The 21,875-nt window shown below is 38.2% G+C and overlaps 1 protein-coding gene across 3 annotated transcripts; it reads right to left on the reverse strand.

The window, feature by feature from the left end:
• Positions 1-1,895: 1,895 nt before the first annotated feature.
• On the reverse strand, positions 1,896-21,835 carry ccnb3 (cyclin B3). 3 transcript variants are annotated; one of them, XM_067451798.1, is made up of 13 exons: positions 21,673-21,835; positions 21,315-21,432; positions 21,130-21,210; positions 20,990-21,043; positions 20,503-20,603; positions 20,266-20,380; positions 18,094-18,192; positions 17,915-18,007; positions 17,664-17,801; positions 13,463-13,618; positions 8,288-8,437; positions 7,528-7,658; positions 1,896-2,380 (listed from the first exon to the last, which is right to left on the reverse strand). In XM_067451798.1, the coding sequence occupies exons 2-13, from the start codon at positions 21,387-21,389 to the stop codon at positions 2,314-2,316; spliced, it is 1,260 nt and encodes a 419-aa protein (XP_067307899.1). In that variant the 5' UTR covers positions 21,390-21,432; positions 21,673-21,835; the 3' UTR covers positions 1,896-2,313. The 3 variants fall into 3 exon arrangements, with proteins under 3 accessions (XP_067307899.1, XP_067307894.1, XP_067307904.1); XM_067451793.1 differs by having other exon boundaries at positions 1,897-2,380; positions 21,315-21,422; XM_067451803.1 differs by lacking the exon at positions 20,990-21,043 and having other exon boundaries at positions 1,900-2,380; positions 21,315-21,422.
• Positions 21,836-21,875: the final 40 nt, after the last annotated feature.

A 21,875-nucleotide genomic window follows, 5' to 3' on the forward strand; every position in this document is an offset into this window, starting at 1 on the left:
AGCCTATAAATAGGTTCAAAGTCCTGGCCGGGACAGATGCACATGTAGTAGAGCCTTCTACAGTCTGCTCTGAGCTCTCTCTCAGTGCTGACTCTGGTAATTATTGTCATGGAGACAGATGTGCAGAGCAGATTATGTTGTGTAGTCTACACATCGTTGACCTCTTTCACATATTTGTACATGTCCATTAGACAAATTCATGCATGTATAAAAGCCATTATTAAGCGCCACAGCAAGTCACGGTGTCATCATGCTCCTAGTTTGATCTTTTTCACCTTTAACTAACACAGCTGCTTCCTGCTATTCTGTAAGTGTCATGTTTATGTATCCCATCAGAGCTCCATGTGTTCGCAGCCAAGCATAGCCTTTCATAACTTGATTGTAATGAATTTTCTATTGTATTTAGCTGGCTAAGGAAAACGCCTGTCTTTGAGGCAATTTGCTCCATGAAGCATTTGCGGCTCAAATAGCTTATCTGGCTCCACGCTCGTGCATTTATTTTGGGCGGGAATGATCATGGATACAACCCAATTGCCTCAGGAGTCCCAGAGAAAATTACAGGAAAATTGTTCAAAAATGATATTCAAATACTGCAACTCTGTTTTAGCACAGATAAACAGGAGGTCGCAGGCAGAATGAGTACGAGGTGAAATGCGATGTGCCATACTAGACTAATTGGTTCAAAACAATCTAAAAAGCTGGAGGTTATTTAGGCTATAACTTGACGTTACCAAATTTACAATTATTTGATATTGCTTTTTGTTTTAACAAGCAGCCTCTTGCGCTTTCATTCTCACAGAACACATTAAGACTACATCAGAGAAATGTCTGCAGTTATTTCTGTTTGCAATTCTTCTCAAGGAGAATACAGATGTGATCTTTGTTGCTTCTAACCGAAATGGGATTTAGGACATTTATGAACTGGCATTTACTAACAGAATATAGTATAAAGATTATGTATTATTCAGCAGATGTCTCCCCCATTTTACTCCGCCAGATATTGATATGTTGGCCCTCCTTATCCCAATTAGTCACCACAGACATTTATCCGCCAATGTTTAAGCATGCTGTTAATAAATGGCCTCCTTTAGAAGTAAACAAATTCAGTGCCACTACTAATGAGAAATCAAGATTTGCATGTCAATTCTGCAGACAGACTTAGGGATTCACAGCATACATGCAAAGGAGTCAGAAGACAAAGCCCAGGATCTAGTCGGTCAGTGATCAAAGGTGCTGCCCGCCGACAGCAATCCGCACGGCCGACATGCCGTCTGGGACGGTACGCGCAAACATCAATGAGTGGAATGTAATAACAAGGATTAGAAATATCGGCCTTTAAAGCCCAGAGGAGAAGCAATCAGCATTCTGCCATCCCGATGAGCAGGTCGAGAAGACTTATGCTAATCAAAGTCTGTCTTTTCCCCTTTCAATCCACACAAGAGAAACTAAGAGAGAGATCGCAGCAAAAAGAGCAAGCAGAAACCGCTCCGAGAGGTTTGTTGTTCGCTGCTGGCCGTGATGGATTGGAGCGACTCACAGCTGTGACTCAAGCTGCATCCAAAAACAACCAATAGACGTCAGAGACTGTTTGGACATCCGGATCGCCAGACAATCTCTTCAGATAAACAGGCGTGCTTTCCTACAGTCAATAATAAGTGGGGCTAAAGTGTGATAGAGGTCATTTATTTCTATAGGTGCAATGATTGAGTGTGGTAGAAAAGACAGGGTTAAATGCAGACAGACTTATAGATGTGCTGATGGAGGATCTGGAAGCACGCTGCCTCCTACTGGTAAAACTATGGAGCGGCATTGTGTGTTAGATCATTTTATTAAAAAGGCCTTAAAAGTCAACTTAAGTAAATGCAAGAATCAGGCAAATATTCAAAAGTACTTTTTAATCTTTCATAGTGTTTAAAAAAACACTGTGATCAAGAAAATTTACACATGGCAAACTATACAACAGTATGAAAAAGACAAAAACATTTATGTACAAGGCATTAAAATGCCATTTTAGTAACATTCAATAACAAAAATCTAATGACCTACTATATTTAACTGATGATGGTTTACACTTTATCAGCTTTTTAAACATTGATGGGGTCACTTGTGTTTTGATTAACAGATTTTACATTTACATGAAGAATAACATGGTTTGTAGAAAGAAGACGAAAAAAGAACAGCTCGACATACAATGGAAAACGTGTATATATAGGTGTAAATTCACACACAAAGACTTTATTTCAAAAGATTAAAATATAACATTAAATATAATTATTTACAATGTTTAAAACATTACATACATTTCCATTCAGCTCACTTCAAAAAACCCTCCAACTTCTCCTGATTCACTGTGGGGATCAATGCAACTTCAAAGAAAACCCTGTAAAAATGAAATAAATAAATAACTCAAGACATAAATCTAATTTTAATATAAACAAACTGCTTCATTAGTCAAATGCTTTCAAGAAATCAACATCTGCTGTAGGCAGGCGTAACACTAAGACATGCATGTCAAAATGCCAATCAGGTTTGGCAAGAGTATCAAAACAACACAGCAGTCATGCTCAGAATCCGATAAGATAAGAGTCTAAATTTTAATTTTTGACTAAACTTCTGTATAACTTCTACTATAATTTGCCAGCCCACTTTAAAAGCACATGATTTATTTACACTACTGGTCAAATGGTGTTTGGATGGTAAGATTTTATGTTTTTAAAAGTCTCTTCTGCTCACCAAGCCTTCATTTATTTGATCCAAAATACAGCAAAAACAGTAATATTGTGAAATATTTTTTTCAATTTAAAATAACTTTCGTATTTGAATATATTTTTAAAATGTAATTTATTCCTGTGATGGCAAAGCTGAATTTTAGCATCATTACTCTAATCTTCAGTGTCATATAATCCTTCAAAAATCATCCTAATATGCTGATATACTCCTCAAGAAACATTTATTTATTACTATTATCAATGTTGAAAACAGTTGTGTAAAATTTCCTTTCAGGATTCTTTGATGTATAGAAAGTTCAAAAGAACAGCATTTATCTAAAATATAACGCTTTTGCAACATAATACATTTTTATTTGGTCACTTTTGATCAATTTAATGCATTCTTTATGAATAAATGTATTAATTTCTTTTAATTTCTTCACCCCAAAAAATCTATTTAAAATTGTACTATCATTGAAATGTTTTGGGTCGTTAACAATGTTGCAAAATACAAAATGCTTTCTATTTCAGATAAATACTGTTCTTTTGAACTTTCTAATCATCAAAGAATCCTAAAAAAAATGTACACAACTGTTTTCAACATTGATAACAATCAAATGTTACTTGAGCATAAAAATCATCATAGAATGATTTCTAAAAGATCATGTGACAATAACGAGTAATGATGCTGAAAATTCAGCTTTGCATCACAGAAAAGAAATATATTCAAATAGAAAACAAACAAATTCAAGTTGAGTTACATTTTACTAATATTTTACGATATTCGTTTTTTCGGGGGGTGGGTAAATGCAGCCTTGGAAAGCAGAAGAAACTTTGTTTAAGAACATTCTTAAAAATCTTACCATCCAAAAACTTTTGACCGGAAGTGTGTATAAACAGTAAAATGTGTGTAAAACTTTAGAAACAGCAAACACACCAAAACAAGTTCAGACCATAAGCACACCCAGCAAGAACCATATACACACACACACACACACACACACACACACACACACACACAAAAACACACACACACACACACACACTTTGAAGGCTTGAAAGCTAACTTTAAAAGCAAAGGATTTTAGGAGAAAGAAAAAGAAACTTTAGAAACAGCAAACAAATCAAAAATGTTCAGACCATAAACAAGCAAGAAGCCTCTAGTTCAAAGTGCATTTGAATGGCCGGGATAAACAATTTCTCAAAGCAATCATTGCATGCTGTATTTTGGGGGTGGACAAAATCTATATGTACAATAAGTATTTGAACACCCTCAAGTTTGCAAGTTCTCCTACTTGGAAATCAAGGAGGGGTCTGAAATTGTTATCGTAGGTGCATGTCCACTGTGAGAGACAATCTAAAAAAATAAATCCAGAAATCACATAATATGATTTTTTTTTACTATTTATTTGTATGATACAGCTGCAAATACGTTTTTAACACCTGAGAAAATCAATGTAAATATTTGGTACAATAGCCTTTGTTTGCAATTATATGTCAAACGTTTCCTCTAGTTTTTCAGCAGGTTTGCACACACTGCAGGAGGGGCATTCGGTGCCTGTCCGAGGCGACTCAGGAAGTTGTTTAAAATCCTGCCGCGCCACAGAGCGCCATTTCAAGGTTTTATATTAAATTTATATTTCCCTCAAATCGTCAATGTATACTGATTTCACTGTGTGCTACAAGATCATGCGACTCTTCTGTCAGAAGTCGATTCAAAATTTAGCTTGCGCGTATATAATGTGTGCGTCTGGTGTGAGATCCTGAGACATGGCACCGATCTTCATGTGCTGTGTGCCTTTAGGCACAATCGGCTTAGGAACATGCATGTAAACTCAAAGTTCTCTTTTCCTCTCTAGGTAGGTAATTTTTTTTAGGTTTATTAGGTTTAGTTTATTAGTAGACTAGTATCATGCTACTCCCAACCCATTCACACACACATAGATCATTCGACTATCGGTCGACCATAGAAAGATTCGACAATTCTGATTCGAATGTGTAAATCCTTAGTCGAGGACACCCCTACTTTATACATAGCCACTCCTTGGTTATCCTGGCTGTGTGCTTCGGGTCATTGTCATGTTGGAAGAACCAGCCTCAACCCATCTTCAATACACTAACTAAGGGAAGGAGGTTGTTCCTCAAAATCTCGCAATACATGGCCCCGGCCATCCTCTCTTAATACAGTGCAATCGCCCTGTCCCATGTGCAGAAAAATACCCCCAAAGCATGATCCTACCATGCTTCACAGTAGGGATGGTGTTCTTGGAATGGTACTCATCATTCTTCTTCCTCCAAACACGTTCAGTGGAATTATGACCAAAAAGTTCTATTTTGGTCTCATCTGTCCACATGACTTTCTCCCATGACTCCTCTGGATCATCCAAATGGTCATTGGCAAACTTAAGAAGCGCCTGGACATGTGCTGGTTTAAGCAGGGGAACCTTCCGGGACATGCATGATTTCAAACCATGACGTCTTACGCCGCATTCACACGGGGCGTAGGCGTTAACGCTTGACGGAGGGCGTGGCTGAAGCTGGGTGCTGACGCGATCGTCATAGTGACAACAGCCAATCACATTAACTTGCCGCTTGGACCAAAACACAACACAAAAAAAGCGCCTTTTTTGGTTGTATGTGCGAGTGCGATTGCCCGTGTAGTTGTTGTCAGCGCACTGCACAGGTGCACGAAGCTGTTAAGTACATTAAATCCTGAAAAAGCGCCGACAGCGGGAAGAATATCACGTAGTGGTCCAGGAGCTGCGTCTGGATTTTTAACGGTCTATGTCTGGATGGTTCACGGAGCAGTAATGAACGCAATTGGCTAGCGTCTGCTGAGGATATTTGCATACGGCGATCTGATTGGATGACGCCTGCGCTGGCGCTTGAAAAGTTGAGAATTCTTCAACTTCTGCCGCTTGCAACGCGAGTGAAGCGCCGCGACGGAACCCACAATTCAGTTCGGCAACGGATGATGTCACCCATTCAAAGTAAATGGGAAGCGTTAACGCCTACGCCCCGTGTGAATGCGGCGTAAGTGTATTACCAACAGTTACCTTGGAAACGCTGGTCCCAGCTCTTTTCAGATCATTGACCAGCTCCTCCCGTGTAGTTCTGGGCTGATTTCTCACCTTTCTTATGATCATTGAGACCCCACGAGGTGAGATCTTGCATGGAGCCCCAGTCCGAGGGAGATTGACAGTCATGTTTAGCTTCTTCCATTTTCTAATGATTGCTCCAATAGTGGACCTTTTTTCACCAAGATGATTGGCAATTTCCCCGTAGCCCTTTTCAGCCTTGTGGAGGTGTACAATTTTGTCTCTAGTGTCTTTGGACAGCTCTTTGGTCTTGGCCATGTTAGTAGTTGGATTCTTACTGATTGTATGGGGTGGACAGGTGTCTATGTAGCTAACAACCTCAAATAGGTACATCTGATTTAGGATAATAAATGGAGTGGAGTTGGACATTTTAAAGGCAGACAAACAGGGTCAGAGGGTCAGAATTCTAGCTGATAGACAGGTGTTCAAATACTTATTTGCAGCTGTATCATACAAATAAATAGTTTAAAAAATCATATATTGTGATTTCTGGATTTTTTTTTAGATTATGTCTCTCACAGTGGACATGCACCTACAATGACCATTTCAAACCCCTCCATGATTTCCAAGTGGGAGAACTTGCAAAATAGCATGGTGTTCAAATACTTATTTTCCTCACTGTATATGGTATTGCCATTTAAAGTGATAGTTCATCCAAAAATGAAAATTTGATGTTTATCTGCTTACCCCCAGGGCATTCAAGATGTGTGTGTTTGTTTCTTCAGTAGAACACAAATGAAGATTTTTAACTCCAACCGTTGCTAGTATAATGCATGTCAATGGGGTGTTTTTCTATGAGAGCTACTATGAAAGTAAAAAATAAAAATAAAAATAAAAACAGACATACGAATCCATCTTAAACCCTGTGGCTCGCAGCCACACATTGATGTTTTAAGACACAAAACAATCGGTTTGTGTGAAAAACCGAACAGCATTTATATGATTTTTCACCTCAAATACAACACTATGTATATCAGCCGTCCCCATGCCATCACTGCCTGCAAGTGAGGTCAAATTACACAATATGGCATAGAGATACACGCAAGAAATCACTTCTACTGCTTGTATTCCATTGAGATATGCTGGATCTTGTACATTTTACCTCATTAGCAGGAAGTAGTGGTGCGGTCGCAGCGTTTGTACAGTATTGTATTTGAGGTAAAAAATTATATAAAATACTGTTCGGTTTCTAACACAAACCAAACGTTTTATGTCTTAAGATAGCAATGTGTCACCACAAGCCGCTGTGTTTAATATGGATTCGTATGTCTGTTTTTTTTTTTACTCCAGTGACTCTCATACAAAACACCCCATTGACATGCATTATACGAGTAATGGTTGGAGTTAAAAAATAATGATTTGTGTTCTACTGAAGAAACAAACACACCTACATCTTGGATGCCCTGGGGGTAAGCAGATAAAGATCAAATTTTCATTTTTGAAAACTTAAAAAGCAAATTATTTTTAGATTTTTTTTTTTTAAATATGCTGTGAAACTTTAGAATCAGCAAACAAACTTGAACCGTTCAAACAATAAACAGACCTAGCAAGAACCCCGTAGTTCAAAACGAACTGGAAAGGCTGAGATCAACAATGTTTCTAATTTTGCATATGGGGGTAAATAAATCAAATAAATATTTGTTTTAAATCTGCATGCATGTACACAAAGAACATGCGGTTATATTAAAAATACACAATTTAAAATTGCATTGCTGACTTACTTGTGCGCATACTTGCTCCTGACAACGGCGAGTTTACTGTCCGGTGGGCTGCTGAGCATGTTGTGGAGCTTTCTGGCCATGGGTGCCAGATCCTCCACACTGTATCCAGAGTGGAACTGCAAACACTGTGTCTGGAAACAGAAGTCAGAATCTTCACACAAACCCTGCGTAATTGTGAAGTGAAGCAAGATATCTGTGAAGCTCGGGGGAGTCTAATGAGCGTTGCATAAGGGAGGTGTGACTAAGATGCCTGCCAAATATTTCATGATGTGAGGGAAAAAATGCTGGAAATGACATCCGGTGAGAATGCAAATGAATGTATGAATGTGCGTGTGTTAAGGCTTCAAGGTAATTGAACTTCTTCATCTCTGACTTCTCTGTAGAGACACTCACGACATAAAGCAATTTACTCAAATGCTGGTAAACGCCATCCAGCTACACTCTCATTAACTCAATCACTACCGTTGTCATCAACCCATGACTCAGTTTGAGTGTGAATGCGTGAGAGAACAGAGAACAGAAATTAGCATCCATAATGAGCAGTCGCTAGCCATTACAGAGCTGTAGTCAGCTTTAGCTCATTCAGTTCTATTAAAAGAGCACAGAATGCCCAAATCACAGCACACAATGATGCTGAACCCACTGTGAAAGTGTGCGTATGCGTGGATTACCAAGGAACGGTGACATTTTGTGAAAATTGCATAATTCATGAGCTCTGTGCTTGTGGATACATTATAAAAGCATAAAGATAAACACATACCCATCCTCCCAGATCCTTAGTAACCAGAGCGATGAGCAGACAGGCAGAGGCGAGCAAAGACGCTCTTACGGGCACAAACTCCATCTCCAACAAACTCAGCTCACAAATAAAGCGCGCCAGAGTCAGGGTGTCCATACCTGCATTCACACACTGCCGGGAGACGAGAGACGGTTAATCATCACACACAAGACAGAATAACTATCCATACAATGGCAAACTGCAGCAGAGAGAAGTAAAGTTTTCTATCTGCGTACAAAACACACTCACACACACAGAGAATCAGTAGCAGTGCCAGTAGCTTCAGGCCCTGCAGAAAGATTACACACAGCTCATCTAACCTGCCAAGATTCTGAAGGTTACATTCTTGGCAAATTACTAAAGGAATTGCTCCGGTGAACCATAAAAGAAATGCATTTCAATGTAAACATCTGAAATGTACAATTTATTTCCTTGATTCTTGAATGCTCTATTCTCTATCTAAACCTTTAAAGCTATGTAACTTTTTTAGTTTATTCTTAGCTAAAAACACTTAGTTCTTTCAAAAATATATGTGCTCATTAATGTATATTTACTTCTTTCAAGTAATAAAGTATTCTCGTAAGTTTATAATATGCCATTGAAAATACATACGGGTGAGGGGTTTGAATGCTGGTCGCCATGTTGCCCATCCATCATGAAAGTACATTAGCCAAAGAGGGACATTTTAACAGAGGGGCGTTTTAACACTCAATGGCACTGTGTCGAATGTGAAGAGGGGGATTGCCATGTTAATCTTGGACTAAATCGGCCACCGTAGGAGTTAAAACGGAATCAGAATTGAGATTGAACAGAAACTAATATTCACTGGATGGTCATATACCATTTCACCGCTAGATAGGGGAAAATATCACACAGTGTAGCTTTAAACATTTTTTTTTTCCTCCTCATTTTGGTCTAAACCTGTGTGTGTTTATTTTTTGTGGTGCACAGAACAATTGGGGGGAATTAATAAATGAATTATTAACAACAAGAAAAAGAATAAACAGAAAAAGTTCCATATGTTGTCATGTGATAACCACTGTCACAATCAAATGTCTTCAGAATCTTCAAAAATTCTGCAACATTTCTTTTTTAAAGCCCCACTTGGCTACTTTTGCTCTCGGGGTCCCCCTACAGTTTGGAAAAAATAATGTCCTCAACTACTGTCGTAAGCTCAGTCATCCTACAACAGGGGATGCCATCGCGCGTGCATTTGTTGACATGACAACCCTGATAGCCCTGAACTAGTGATGCGCGGGTCGTCTCATAACCCGCGGACCCCGTATGTCTATTTAATGGTCGCGGGTGCGCGGCGTGTTGTAAAAATATATACAGTGGTGCGGTGCGGGCCAAATAACTTCATAAAAGCGTCCCGCGGGTCGGTGCAGCACTTCTGGCGGCACGTGTGAAATGTCTTCATCCCAGGTAACGTTACAGTCAGTGGCTTATGTTTCAGCATGTCATATGAATATAATTTCATGGGTTTTGTTTTTTTCAAACGCCAAATAATCACGATGCTCGCGTTTACAAGCCAGCGTCATTATAGTAGTCTATTGGTTACCGTTTTACAGAATCTATATGATACTTCAGTTCAATGTTTGAGTGGTAGCTCAATGTAACAAGTATGACAGCATCGGTTGGGCACGGCTCCTTCAGCTCACGCCGACGAGCAAACCCTGGTCACATTTTGATCCTCGTCCTGCCTTTAATCCCATCATTTTTTCATTTCCTCTTATTGCTTTCCTCCAACAAAACCTTTTCTTTCTTATTTGTCTCTGCTGCTTCGGACATGACTATATTATCCGACGAACAAAGTTGGGCTCGCACGTCCGAATGTAAGGAAGTGTGTGTGTTGGTGGAAGTGACGTATATGCCGTAAAGCAGTCGAATTTTGTAGTTCTTTTCTTTTTCTCGGGTTACTACCCGAAACCCGAAGTTTAAAAGTACGATTAAAAACGATACAGACCCCATCAGGCTATGGCAGACGTGTCATTCAACCTATTGTAAGTCGATTTATCATCACAAGAGTCTTAAAAAATATATTATGAAGGTTGAAAAGTTACCTAGTGCTGCTTTAATGTACACTACAGGAAGATTCTGCAACATTTAGTTTGAAAGAACTCTTATGTTTACCAAGCCTGTATTCATTTAATCAAAAATACAGTAAACCTAGGCTAGAAATCTAGACGCACCCTAGCGGCAGCAAATACAATTTGCAGCCAGGGTCGTCTAGCAACATTTATTGGATTGTGAGCTGGAAAAACCAAACTCTGGTCAAGTCAATCACATGGTGTACAGAGTCGGTGGGCGCCTGGGCGGGCTTAACATAATGACAGCAGGGCTGTGAGGGTTCCGCGTGCTACTTGTAAACAAAGAAAGAAAAAAAAGTTAACAAAGAAGCTTGCGAACAGCAGTCTTTCGAATCGGCTTTGGCCGTGACTCTGGAAGACTTGGAGTTTTTTCTTTCAATGGCACTGAAGTCATTCTTAAGAAAGGAAGGTGTGTTCAGAGTTTTGCCGACTGGACATGGCGAAAGTTAAATCTTTCAACTAGCTCCGCTTCACCTTCTTCATTGCTGTGGTTGGTTGAAGCACTATCATATTGTGCAAAGGGAATTTGAAAGACAACCATTTATCCCACCTCTCGGATTAACCCCTGCCAATGGCGAGTTCCCAGATCCAACATCTTGATGTGGGTCTGGCTTGTCAGGTTACAGTAAACTATTAATACTGTGAAATGTTATTACAATTTACCATTCTCATCCCAAATTTTTGTGTGTTAAAAAATAAATACGACCTCGTATTGTGTCAATCACTTTTAGGCCCTGTCCACACGAACACGGGTATTTTCAAAACCGCAGCTTTTTCTACGCGGTTTGGCTGTTCATCCACACGCAAACGTGGACGAACGTTTGGCCGGAGTTTTTCCTGGTCGGAGTTTTTTTGAAAACTCCGGCCAGGGTGAAGATTTTTAGAAACTCCGGTTACAGCGTTGTCGTGTAGATGATGAAACCGGAGATTTCGTTTTTTTAAATTGAAGTGCGCGCCGTTCTCTCCTTTGTTTAATATCAGATTTTCCACATCTCCTTTTGATTTACGTGAGTCGATTCTATGCGGTGCACTCCACTAACAGCACTTATCACATGTATATACTACAGATACATGTTCAGTTATTTCATTGTATTGCAGAACAAAGGCGCCAGAATGCAATAATACAAAATAGTAAAGCAAGTGTGTGAAGCTATTACAGTCCACTTCGGCCCTGCACTTGTGTATACAGTTACCTGTCACTGAGTCCAAAGTAAAGGAACTTGTAGGAAGTGTTTCACTTGAGCCCATGGCATCCCTCAGTCAGTGCAATGTGCATCGGTGCAGTGAATGGGACCCATGTGGAAATCAGGCAGCCAATCATAGCATAGTTTTGCGTTCTCATGTGGACAGAATTTTTTTTAAAACCGTGCTTGTGTGGACACGATTGTTTTTTAAAACGGAGGAGGAAAAACTCCGGTAATAAAAATACCCGTGTACGTGTGGACTAGGCCTTAAACACTGTCTCTGAAACTTTAGTCCGCCATTAAAAAAAAAAAATTATTGGGTCAGATTTTAATTTTTTTCCTATCCGCAAGCATTTTGAGAGGTTTTGACAATTCAGAGCCCCCGCAAGACAAATACGGAAAAACGCATTTAAAAATTTCAGCCTCAGTGGGCAAAGTTTACTGACCCCAAACTTTTGAAAAGCAGTTTAACTGGGTTTCTGCAGGTTTCATAAAAGGACATTTTAGGCTTTTTAAAGACCTTTTTAAGACAAAATAAAGAACATTTAAGGAATACACCTTAAGGAATAAACCGAAGGGAACACAATGTCAATATGTTCTCTAAAAGTAAATGTCAAGAGAGAAACGATGTATTGGCAACTACATATGTACTAGAGTATATTAGCAACTATTAGAATTGTATTAGCAACTCATTCATTAGCAACATTCAACAGATATCCGTTACTTTTTAATTAATTTGAGGAAAAAAAAAAAGAAAAAAAAATCTTAAAATCAAGACATTTGCTTGAGATGCAAAATGACAAAATATGTCTTTTTCCTGACAAAAAAAAAGTGAGTTAACACTTCATGCTTAAAACAAGAACAAATATCTGCCAATAGGATCACTTAATTTAAAGGAAAGTTTTCATAACTTTCATAACTATTGACAGATTTTTGTTTTTAAGCATAAACTCACTTCAGTTTGATACATTTTTCAAGATTTAACTTTACATTTGCATCTCAAGTAAATGTATCCTGATTTAAGGAGGTTAATTTTAGATATAAAAAAAAATATGGCGCCTCTCGCTGCAAATACATTAAATTAGATTTTAGCAATACATGAATTTAAGACTTCCTGCTCTGATTTAAGATCTTTTATGGGCTTAATTATTACTTTAAAAACTTAGAAACCTTGTTTAAGCTCCACAGAGGATATATCCCTATTTTTGAAAGCATTTAATGTATCAGTAACCACATTCAAGCAAAGGAGGAGTTTGTCTACAGTGTCCTCATCACTTGTAGCCCTGGATAAAAGCATTGACATGAATAAGTAGAAGTCATCTGTTGAGGGCATGCTGTAATTGCTTTTCTTCAGAAAACTTAAGCCACCATTAAAATTTTATTTTTGTTTTGTTGTTCTCTTAATGAATGTTCTTATTGAGTATAATGATATTATTTTTTAATGCGCACTAAAGAAGCTTATTTCTGTGCAAAAAGAGCAATTAGTAAAACCAGCCATTCTGCTGACAAATAACAACAAACAAAACTAAAAAGACATTGTTAAATCATGGAGCGTTGACTTAAAACTCAATTAATTCAGCTGTTGCAAAATGGGAATGGATCTGACAACAAACAAGTTAACAAGCAGCGACAGTCGGTCAGACACACACACAAACAAGGGAAGATTCCTCAGGGAATACAGGAGGGTGGGGGAAAACACGTCACACCTGACAAACACAAAGAGATCTAACGCATGTTTCCTGCATGGTCTTTCTCTCTGACTTTGACAAACACACGCACACGCACACGCACACACACAATGTTAATCTTAGTGTGGTTCAGATGACTCCAAAGGAGTTTCACTTGTCTTTTCTGTGAGGGAATATGTGTGTGTTGTCTCTCACCTTGGCATAACGACGGAGGAAGCGGTATGGAACCGGAATATTGATGTCAAAGTTCAGCGCCTGCAGGATGCTGATCTCCATAGCAATGAGCTGGGAGCGCTTGTAGGCATCGTCGCAAATATATAGGAAATCATCCACGCAAGGTGGAGCCCGTTCCTGTGAGGACACAAGATGGGTAACAAATGACAAATTAAAAAAAAAAGAAAATGCAGCATGCAGTGTGTATTTTGTGCATTGTATGCAAAAATACAGCACACGGTGCAGGTACTGCAACCAACAGTGCAATGCACTTAACTCGACTTTCATTGCTCAGTGAGACAAAAGAAACTGGGAAAAAATATCTAACATGATTTTTAATTTCACTTTCTTGACTTAATTAAATTAAACCAGCAAAAGGCACTTTAAACATTTTATTACATTTATTTATAAAACTAGATCTGGACAGATCAACATGTAACACTGTGATTTAAAGTAGACATATACATTTTGATGTACTGTTTCACATACTTAAAAAAAAAATATATAGAATAATATACATAATATGCATGGTATTTAGTAATTATATATCCCATATCAACACATATAATACAGGAAATCTGCATGACAAGAGTAGATAAAATATATACGTTTTTTATAAGATTTGAGAAAACACGGATTTAGAAGTGCGCATTTCTAATACAATGTTTTTGCAGCTACCTAAGACTCAGAGAGTGATCTGTTAATTTTGTGTTGACCGTGCATGCGCAATATCCTATAAGTTCTGTACAGGAAACAAATATGATTTGATCCCAAATCGTCAGGACTGAATCGTTTGATCATTATGCCCTATAGGCTAAGGCTATGCAGTCTGTCATGACACCAGTGTCCTTCCTCGAAATCGAGTCTCTATTAACTATCAATTAATGATTATAACAAGTACATATCAAAAATATTTTTTAAATATTTATAGGTTACTATATAGTCCATAAAACAAACTGAAATTTTCTTTAACATTACATTATTTTTATACTAAAATATTTGAACATTTAACACTTAATTTAACATGTAATTACATTAAAGAAGAATGTGAATACATTAGGGCAAGTACAAATGCATATATAAACCAATTTAGGCTGAATGGGTATCTGAATGCTATGCTAGTACAAAAGCCAACTATTACAGACATTAATGAGCCTTATAACGTAGTTCAAACCGCATTTACCATAACATGATTTTGTAGGAATTGTAATCAGGCTAAGAAGACTGCCTACTGAAAGTAATTTGCGCAAATGGGAACGCTTGGGGTCCTTATAAAGACTTGATTACGAGGAGGACCCGATTTGTCACCACACCGGAAACATAAATGATGAGTTCACCTCCCAAATCGTTCAAATCTGTTAATTTTGCTGAACGAGATTCAGAGATCCGAGTCGGTTAAATTATCCGAACTTCCCATTACTACTTCTAATGAAGAAACATTCTAGTGAGGTGGATTTACTCTTCAAAAATAAGGGCTAGCAAGCGTGTTATCTTAGCATAGCGCCAAAACACAACAATTAGATTAATACCATGTTTGTTCTAAACTAAATAACATCAGTCAAGTGTTTGAAATAACTTTCTTCTCTGATCTGATGTAGCTTCTTAGCCCAGAATGGAGAATATATATAACTATACAGTATTCTTTATAACAATAAAGTCTGTGCCGATTAGCACTGCATTATATTCGAATAGTCAAGATGGCTTGAAGAACACGGATTAACCAGATATTGGTCGCATTTGTATGTTTATTAAAGGGCTGTCACCGCTAACGTGTTAACGGACGCATGCGATTAATTTAAAATTCCTTAACGCTTTAATATAATTGAATGCAATTAACGCAAATAAATTACAGTACATGAAGCTGCATGATTAATGTAATTTTTGTCATGTTAGCATCTACAGCACCTGTAACACTGGTAGGAGGAAGTTTCCATTCGAACTCTTTAAACCCGATTCTACTTCTCTCTGTTTGTGATTGGGCCATTTAAAGCAGATGAAAAAGTATTCAGTGATCCAATAATCAAATTCATTCAAACAGTCCAAAACAGTGCTAATGTAAAGCCAGGCTGATTAGACTACATTAGACACATCAGAGAAAATAGAGACTCACATTGCGTTTTTATTCATTCCAGAGTGTGCTTTGCTTTAAAACATGAGCTCTGTCGTATTCTGCGATTGTTTCTGAAGAACGCAATGTCGGTGTCATACAGTAACCGCGTGATAGCCTGGTATATTGATGAACAAACAAACCGTGTATGTGCGCGCTCCAGATCACTGATTGCACACTGCATTCATGTACAGACACAGTGCATTCTTGTTGTTTCCACACATACTTGGGAAGGATAGTTTGATTTGTCATGTGTGATTAGTAGGTCAAAACAGTAGGTTTATGCAGTCAAAGCGGTTGATTTAGGAGGGTTTTTTTAGCGTCTCCGTGTGGTCCTGCTCAGTATCACATCTCAACTCGTCTAAAATGAAAACAATCTGGGATGCGTTTCCCAAAAGCATCGTAAGCCTAAATTCATCATAGAGACCATTGGTGACAATTATTCTATGATCAACTTAAAAGGTTAGTTCACTCAAAAATGACATTTCTTTCATTAATGACTCACCCCAATGTCGTTCCACACCCCAAGACCTCCGTTCATCCTCGGAAAACAGTTTAAGATATTTTAGATTTAGTCCGAGGGCTAAAGAAAAGAAAAGAATCAAACGGCCATGATTCAGCGTATTGATTCATGATTCGGATCACGCGTCAAACTGGCAAACTGCTGAAATCACGTGACACTGGCGATCCGAATCATGAATCAATGCGCTGATTCATAACCGTTTTAATCTTTATTTGAGGAACACGGAAGAGAAGACAATGCTGAATAAAGTCGTATTTTGTGTTATTTTTGGACCAAAATGTATGGTCGACGCTTCAAAAGAGTCTTAATAACCAACTGATGTCACATATGGACTACATTGACGATGTTTTCATTACCTTCTGGACGTGGACAGCAAGTGGATTTACAATCAAAGGAAAGAAAGCCCTCGGACTAAATCTAAAATATGTTAAACTGTGTTCCGAGGATGAACAGAGGTCTTACGGGTGTGGAACGACATTGGGGTGAGTCATTAATGAAAGAAATTTTGTGTGAACTAACCCTTTAAGCTTATGATGCTTTTGGGAAACGCAGACCTGGTTTTTGTTGCTCTGTACGCATAAACACTGAAATCTGTATCTGTTTTTTTTCTTCCATGGGCTTAGGTATGTATAAATGTATTATATATTATATGGACTCCTTGTATTTTGCAGTCTCCAATGATCAGTGATCTCCTTCAAGCTTATAGAAAAGAAAGTTTTGTGATTGTTTACTTAGCTGGACAGAGCAAATAATGACAAAATTAATGTGTTTAATGAGATAAATTACGTATGCTTCATTTTACGATAAGTGTGCGATTAATCACACAACAAGCGTTCGATTAACAAATTTACCGATTGACAGCTCTAGTTTATCATCTGCCTGTTTATTCAATCAAAACGTTTCTATCTGCTTTTTATTCAGCACCAGTGAAAGCTGCATGCCTTATCTATGTAAGGAATTTCCTGAAACGTCATAATTTTTATGACTTCAATGAGACTCACTCTAGGACTTTCTGCATGAGGCTTTCTACAAAGCACCCTTTGGCTACCAGTATGAATGAAACATACATTTCATGAGTGACGTTAATGCTCATAATACCCCAATTATGGGTAAAACATTTTTTTTAAATAACCATTAATCTGACTAAAATCCCAGAGGTATGGAGTTTAGTAAAGGGCTCTGATGAGAAGTGTGTCTGAGTCTGATGTCTCAGTGGATGCATAAGAGGCTCATATTTTATATTTAATGCATGGGCTCAGTTTTTGATATTGCATACCTTGTGACACGCCATTATAAGATACTTATTATAAAATACGATTAAATCCTTGACCTTTCTAATGATATATAATTTGTCAAGATTAAATAAAGACTTATTACTTTCCTTATGCAGTCAATATATATACCCTGCAATGAGTAACTACATTTCTATGAGGTTGTACAAGCGTTCGTGAGATAATGGGAGAATGACTAAATCCTTGATTAATTACGACTAAACCCAGAAAAGTGTGGGTCTAAAGGACTGACTTTCAGCTATAAAAGAGCATATGTCTTACCTCAAATTTAGAAGCAATGAGCATGGCAGTGGAACCAATGAGCTGTAAAGACTCCCGTTTGACCTGGCTCACGGCCAGATAATGATCAGTCATTTTCACAGCCAGGTACAGAGTCTCATGATTTAGCTCAAAATTCTCCTGCAGAATATAGAGCAAGAATAAAAGTCACATCACTGCTTAAGTCCCCAACATTCTACCAGACTTATCACATATGAAACGATGCCCAGAAGCCATCAACTATTCACACTTACCTGGACCTCAACCAGCCAGTCCACCAAAATTGCTCTCATATTGGTGTTCAGAGTTGGTTGATCAGTCATGTAGTCATGCAAAACAAACTTTTCCTGCAAAATAAGTAAATAAAAGGTTTTAGCTTGCCATTTGATGTTCTTTTACTTGCAAGATCATCGATAAATAAGACTAGACCAACCTCTCTGCTCTTGAGGTAGTCAAAAATATCTTTGGCATACTCTGCTGTATGTGTGGAGTCACTGAGTTGCTCAGAATCAATGTCAAACTCTGGAGGAATCTGATACACAACAGAAAAAAAGATTTTTAAATCTGTAAACAAGAAGAAAAAAATTCAACCCCTAAAATATTAAAGTATGTCATAGTATGCCCCAGCAGGCAGGATTTAAAGTGTGATCCTTAATTAAATTAGCATTAATTATAATTCAAATGTTTCTTCTGCATCCATATTTAATGCAGGGGGCAATATGTCTGTGGGGTTTCTTTTTGGCAGTTAAAGGGTTAGTTCAACCAAAAATGAAATTTATGTCGTTAATGACACAGGTGTGGAATGACATTAGAAAGACCTCTGTTCATCTTCAGAACACAGTTTGATATTTTATATTTAGTCCGACAGCGTATCTAAATGTATGCACACTATACTGTCCATGTCCAGAAAGGGAATAAAAACATCATGAGAGTCGTCCATATGTGACATCAGTTAGTTAATTAGAATCTCTTGAAGCATAGAAAATACATTTTGGTCTAAAAATAACAAAAACTATGACTATATTCAGCATTGTCTTCACTTCCGGATTTGTTTTTAATCCTCAAATAAAGATTCAAACGGTTATGAATCAGCGTATTGATTCATGTTTCGGATCACCAATGCCACATGATTTTAGCAGTTTGACACACGATCCGAATCATGAATCAATATGCTGATTCATAACCGTTTGAATCTTTATTTGAGGATTGAAAACAATCCTCATACCAGCAATACAAAACCAGCATACACTTGCATACGCTCTCAGACTAAATATAAAATATCTTAAACTGTGTTCTGAAGATGAACGGAGGTCTTACAGGTGTGGAACAACATTAGGGTATCATTAAAGGTCCACTGAAATCAAACATTTATTTTTTTAGCTTTTAGTATGACTGTGTTAGCCTTAAAGTTATGAATAAGCTGGTATGTTCCAAAACTATGACAGAATTTGCATTTAGGAGATATAAGCATTCAAAATTTACAGTCTCTCACTTCCGTTAAAACGAATTTCAGATTTTGGTGACATCATCACAGACGTCAAATCTCGTCTCTTCTCGTCAAATCTTCTGTCCAATCAAAATGCTCTCTATAATCTAAAGCCCCGCCCCTACACTGCCGAAGCTAAGGCTGAAATCGGTCAGTTATTAACACACATTTACTAATTTCTACATGGCGAAAGGCACATAGCACACTATATATGTGATAGGAAACGATTCAGTGTAAATATGCTTTAATTTGAGGCGAATAAAGTCTGTTTTCAGTTTTAAAGTCTGCACCGAAGCAGCGCACACACCCCAACGGCTCAGGTCTAAATTTAGACTACAGACACGAGAGCGCAGCGCGGATCATATGCGCAGCACGGATCAAAACAAAGGTGTAGTTTGATGACGGCAAGTTTGAGCGCAGAATCTTGCGACGTGGTTTTCACTCGCCGGTGTGAAAAAATGATGAAAGGACTCGGGCAGAAATCATGTTCTTGTTCATGGATGCGACTATTAACATTACTGTAGTGTGAATCCGAGCAAAACTGAGTGTTGTGGAGCTGATCAAGGCCGCTGGTGCGATTGTTGCACAAGCAATGAACGGCTTGCGAGCAGCGGGACTTTTATTATGACGGGACACAGTTGCCAGCGCCATTTCCGCATTTACGGTCATGAGTATGAGGTAACACAGCTCTGTTTATCATATTAGATACATTTAAGTGAAAATTATGTTATGACGTTACTGCGTTTGCTCAGCGGTTGCTGTGACACTTGTTCACACTGCTAAGAGTATAGCCTTTCTGCCGAATAAACCTGGAAACCGAGGGAAACGCAGATATGATGCAATTGACAGGCGACTCCCTCAGACGTCTCCTTGGTTAAAATAGCAATTGTCTCACAATTCACAAATAGTTGGAAACATTTGGGATATTGTAAGAACTCAAATGAACAAAAAAATATAAAACTGGCCTGGTGTTTTTTTTTATATTTTAATGCAAAAATACTACATAGTGCACCTTTAACAGCTCTCGTGTAAAACTCTCCCAAACACTTTTGGAACAACTGGATATTCCCATTCATGCCAATTCTATCATTGCATCAATGCAGCAGACCAGGGCCTTACCTCTGGAGGCAGGAGATGTGGAGGAATTGAGGCTTTAGATGAAGGCTCTTCCAGTTTCACAACTGTCTCCACATTCTTCAGTTCCTCCAACTTGTCCTCTGAACTAACCACAGATCTTAATGAAGGAAAGATACGACATTACATTGAGCAAATTCTGGAATAATCATCTCAAAGTAGTCTCAAAACACCTCAATGTACAGTAAGGTAAAGATGAAGAGGTAGTAAAATATGACTTACTTTAAATTGACATCATTCTTAGAAAGTACCGAGATCTTCTTCTGCAGCTTCTTAACAGGGTCTTTCTTTTTGATGGGGTTGCTTATCTCAATCTTGTGTGCCTTCAATAAAAGTGCATTGCATTTCTCTTAGGTCAAAATTCAGCCTAAATGTCTGTTTAATTTGTTAAGATAAGCATGAGTCACACAAAATCAAATCAACTTCGATCTGAGACAGAGTGAGTGAATACAAGGTGTTAAGACAATGGTGAATTGAGCCATCATTACAATTTGCATATGAGAGCACCTCACCTGGAAACCCAGACCCACCAAAGGAGTGCCCATCTGAGCTGTTAAAAGTTGAGATCTGCTTTTGTGTACATTCTGTAATTACTGCTCGAGCATGAATGAGATTTCAAGAAGGTCATGACTAAAAGGCATGCTGATTTGCATCATTCATTTAAACTGCTGGTGTTAGTGGGGTTACAAGTCAGATGCTCAACACTTACTGGTTTGACATCATCCGACTCAAACCGAGGGGCCAAAAAACACTGAGAGACAGCCTAGTTAGGCGACACATGAAAGCAATAAAGCTGTGGTGCATGTATACAAAACTATCTATTAACAAAGATATAAATGGCACCCTTACATTGGTAATGTCCACAAAAGCAGTTCTTTTCTTAGGGGCCCCTTGGGGAGAAGATGATGATCGCTTGGTCTGGGGGCCATCCTGTTTAAACACATCAACACAAGAGGGATCAGACAATAAAATCAACAACAACAATAAAATCAACACAGATCAAATTCATTTTCAGATCTGATCTCACTGTATACCTGATTCTCCAGTCCTTTGGGGTGAAGTTTGGGGATTTTGCTGGTGGTGGGCTTTTTTCCTCTGGAAAACGGCATCTTATTCAATTGTTCTGATCCTTCAGTTATATCCTGTTTCAAACGTGAAGTAAACAAAGACTATGAAGAACTGGAAGTCACTAAGTTATGCACATACACTTCCACCAGACAGACACACACGCACACACTTGTTGTACTCTACAATGTTATTAAACATTAAAACAAAGATCGGTTTAGATGCTGTTTTTGGTCGCAAGAAGCATCAAGCCGAGCGTTAAACTAAGAACAATATGTAACTTAGGTGATTGTTTCGTATAGTTTTGAAACTATAAATCGATCTTACCTTTCCACGATACGCTGAACAACCTCAAATAAACCAGGATAATATTTTGACAGAGATTATATTCGAACATTCACAAAAAGTACAATAGGAATCTTTCCTGGCTGAAACAGACACAGTGCACCGCTGCCTGCATGCGTCCAAAACTACACGCAGTGATGTGATTGGCCGCCTGCACCTCGCTCTAGGCCAATGAGCGTCGAGCT

Source organism: Pseudorasbora parva, chromosome 1 (genome assembly GCF_024679245.1).
Source record: "Pseudorasbora parva isolate DD20220531a chromosome 1, ASM2467924v1, whole genome shotgun sequence".
NCBI lineage: Eukaryota > Metazoa > Chordata > Actinopteri > Cypriniformes > Gobionidae > Pseudorasbora > Pseudorasbora parva.

Excerpts from the sequence above, each read along its gene's own strand:
- ccnb3 (XM_067451798.1), bottom strand. The coding sequence starts at position 21,389 with ATGCCGTTTTCCAGAGGAAAAAAGCCCACCACCAGCAAAATCCCCAAA. Across the intron at positions 21,044-21,129 it reads CTTTTGTGGACATTACCAAT|GCTGTCTCTCAGTGTTTTTT; the intron begins GTAAGGGTGCCA and ends TCGCCTAACTAG. Across the intron at positions 18,008-18,093 it reads ACTACCTCAAGAGCAGAGAG|GAAAAGTTTGTTTTGCATGA; the intron begins GTTGGTCTAGTC and ends CTTATTTTGCAG.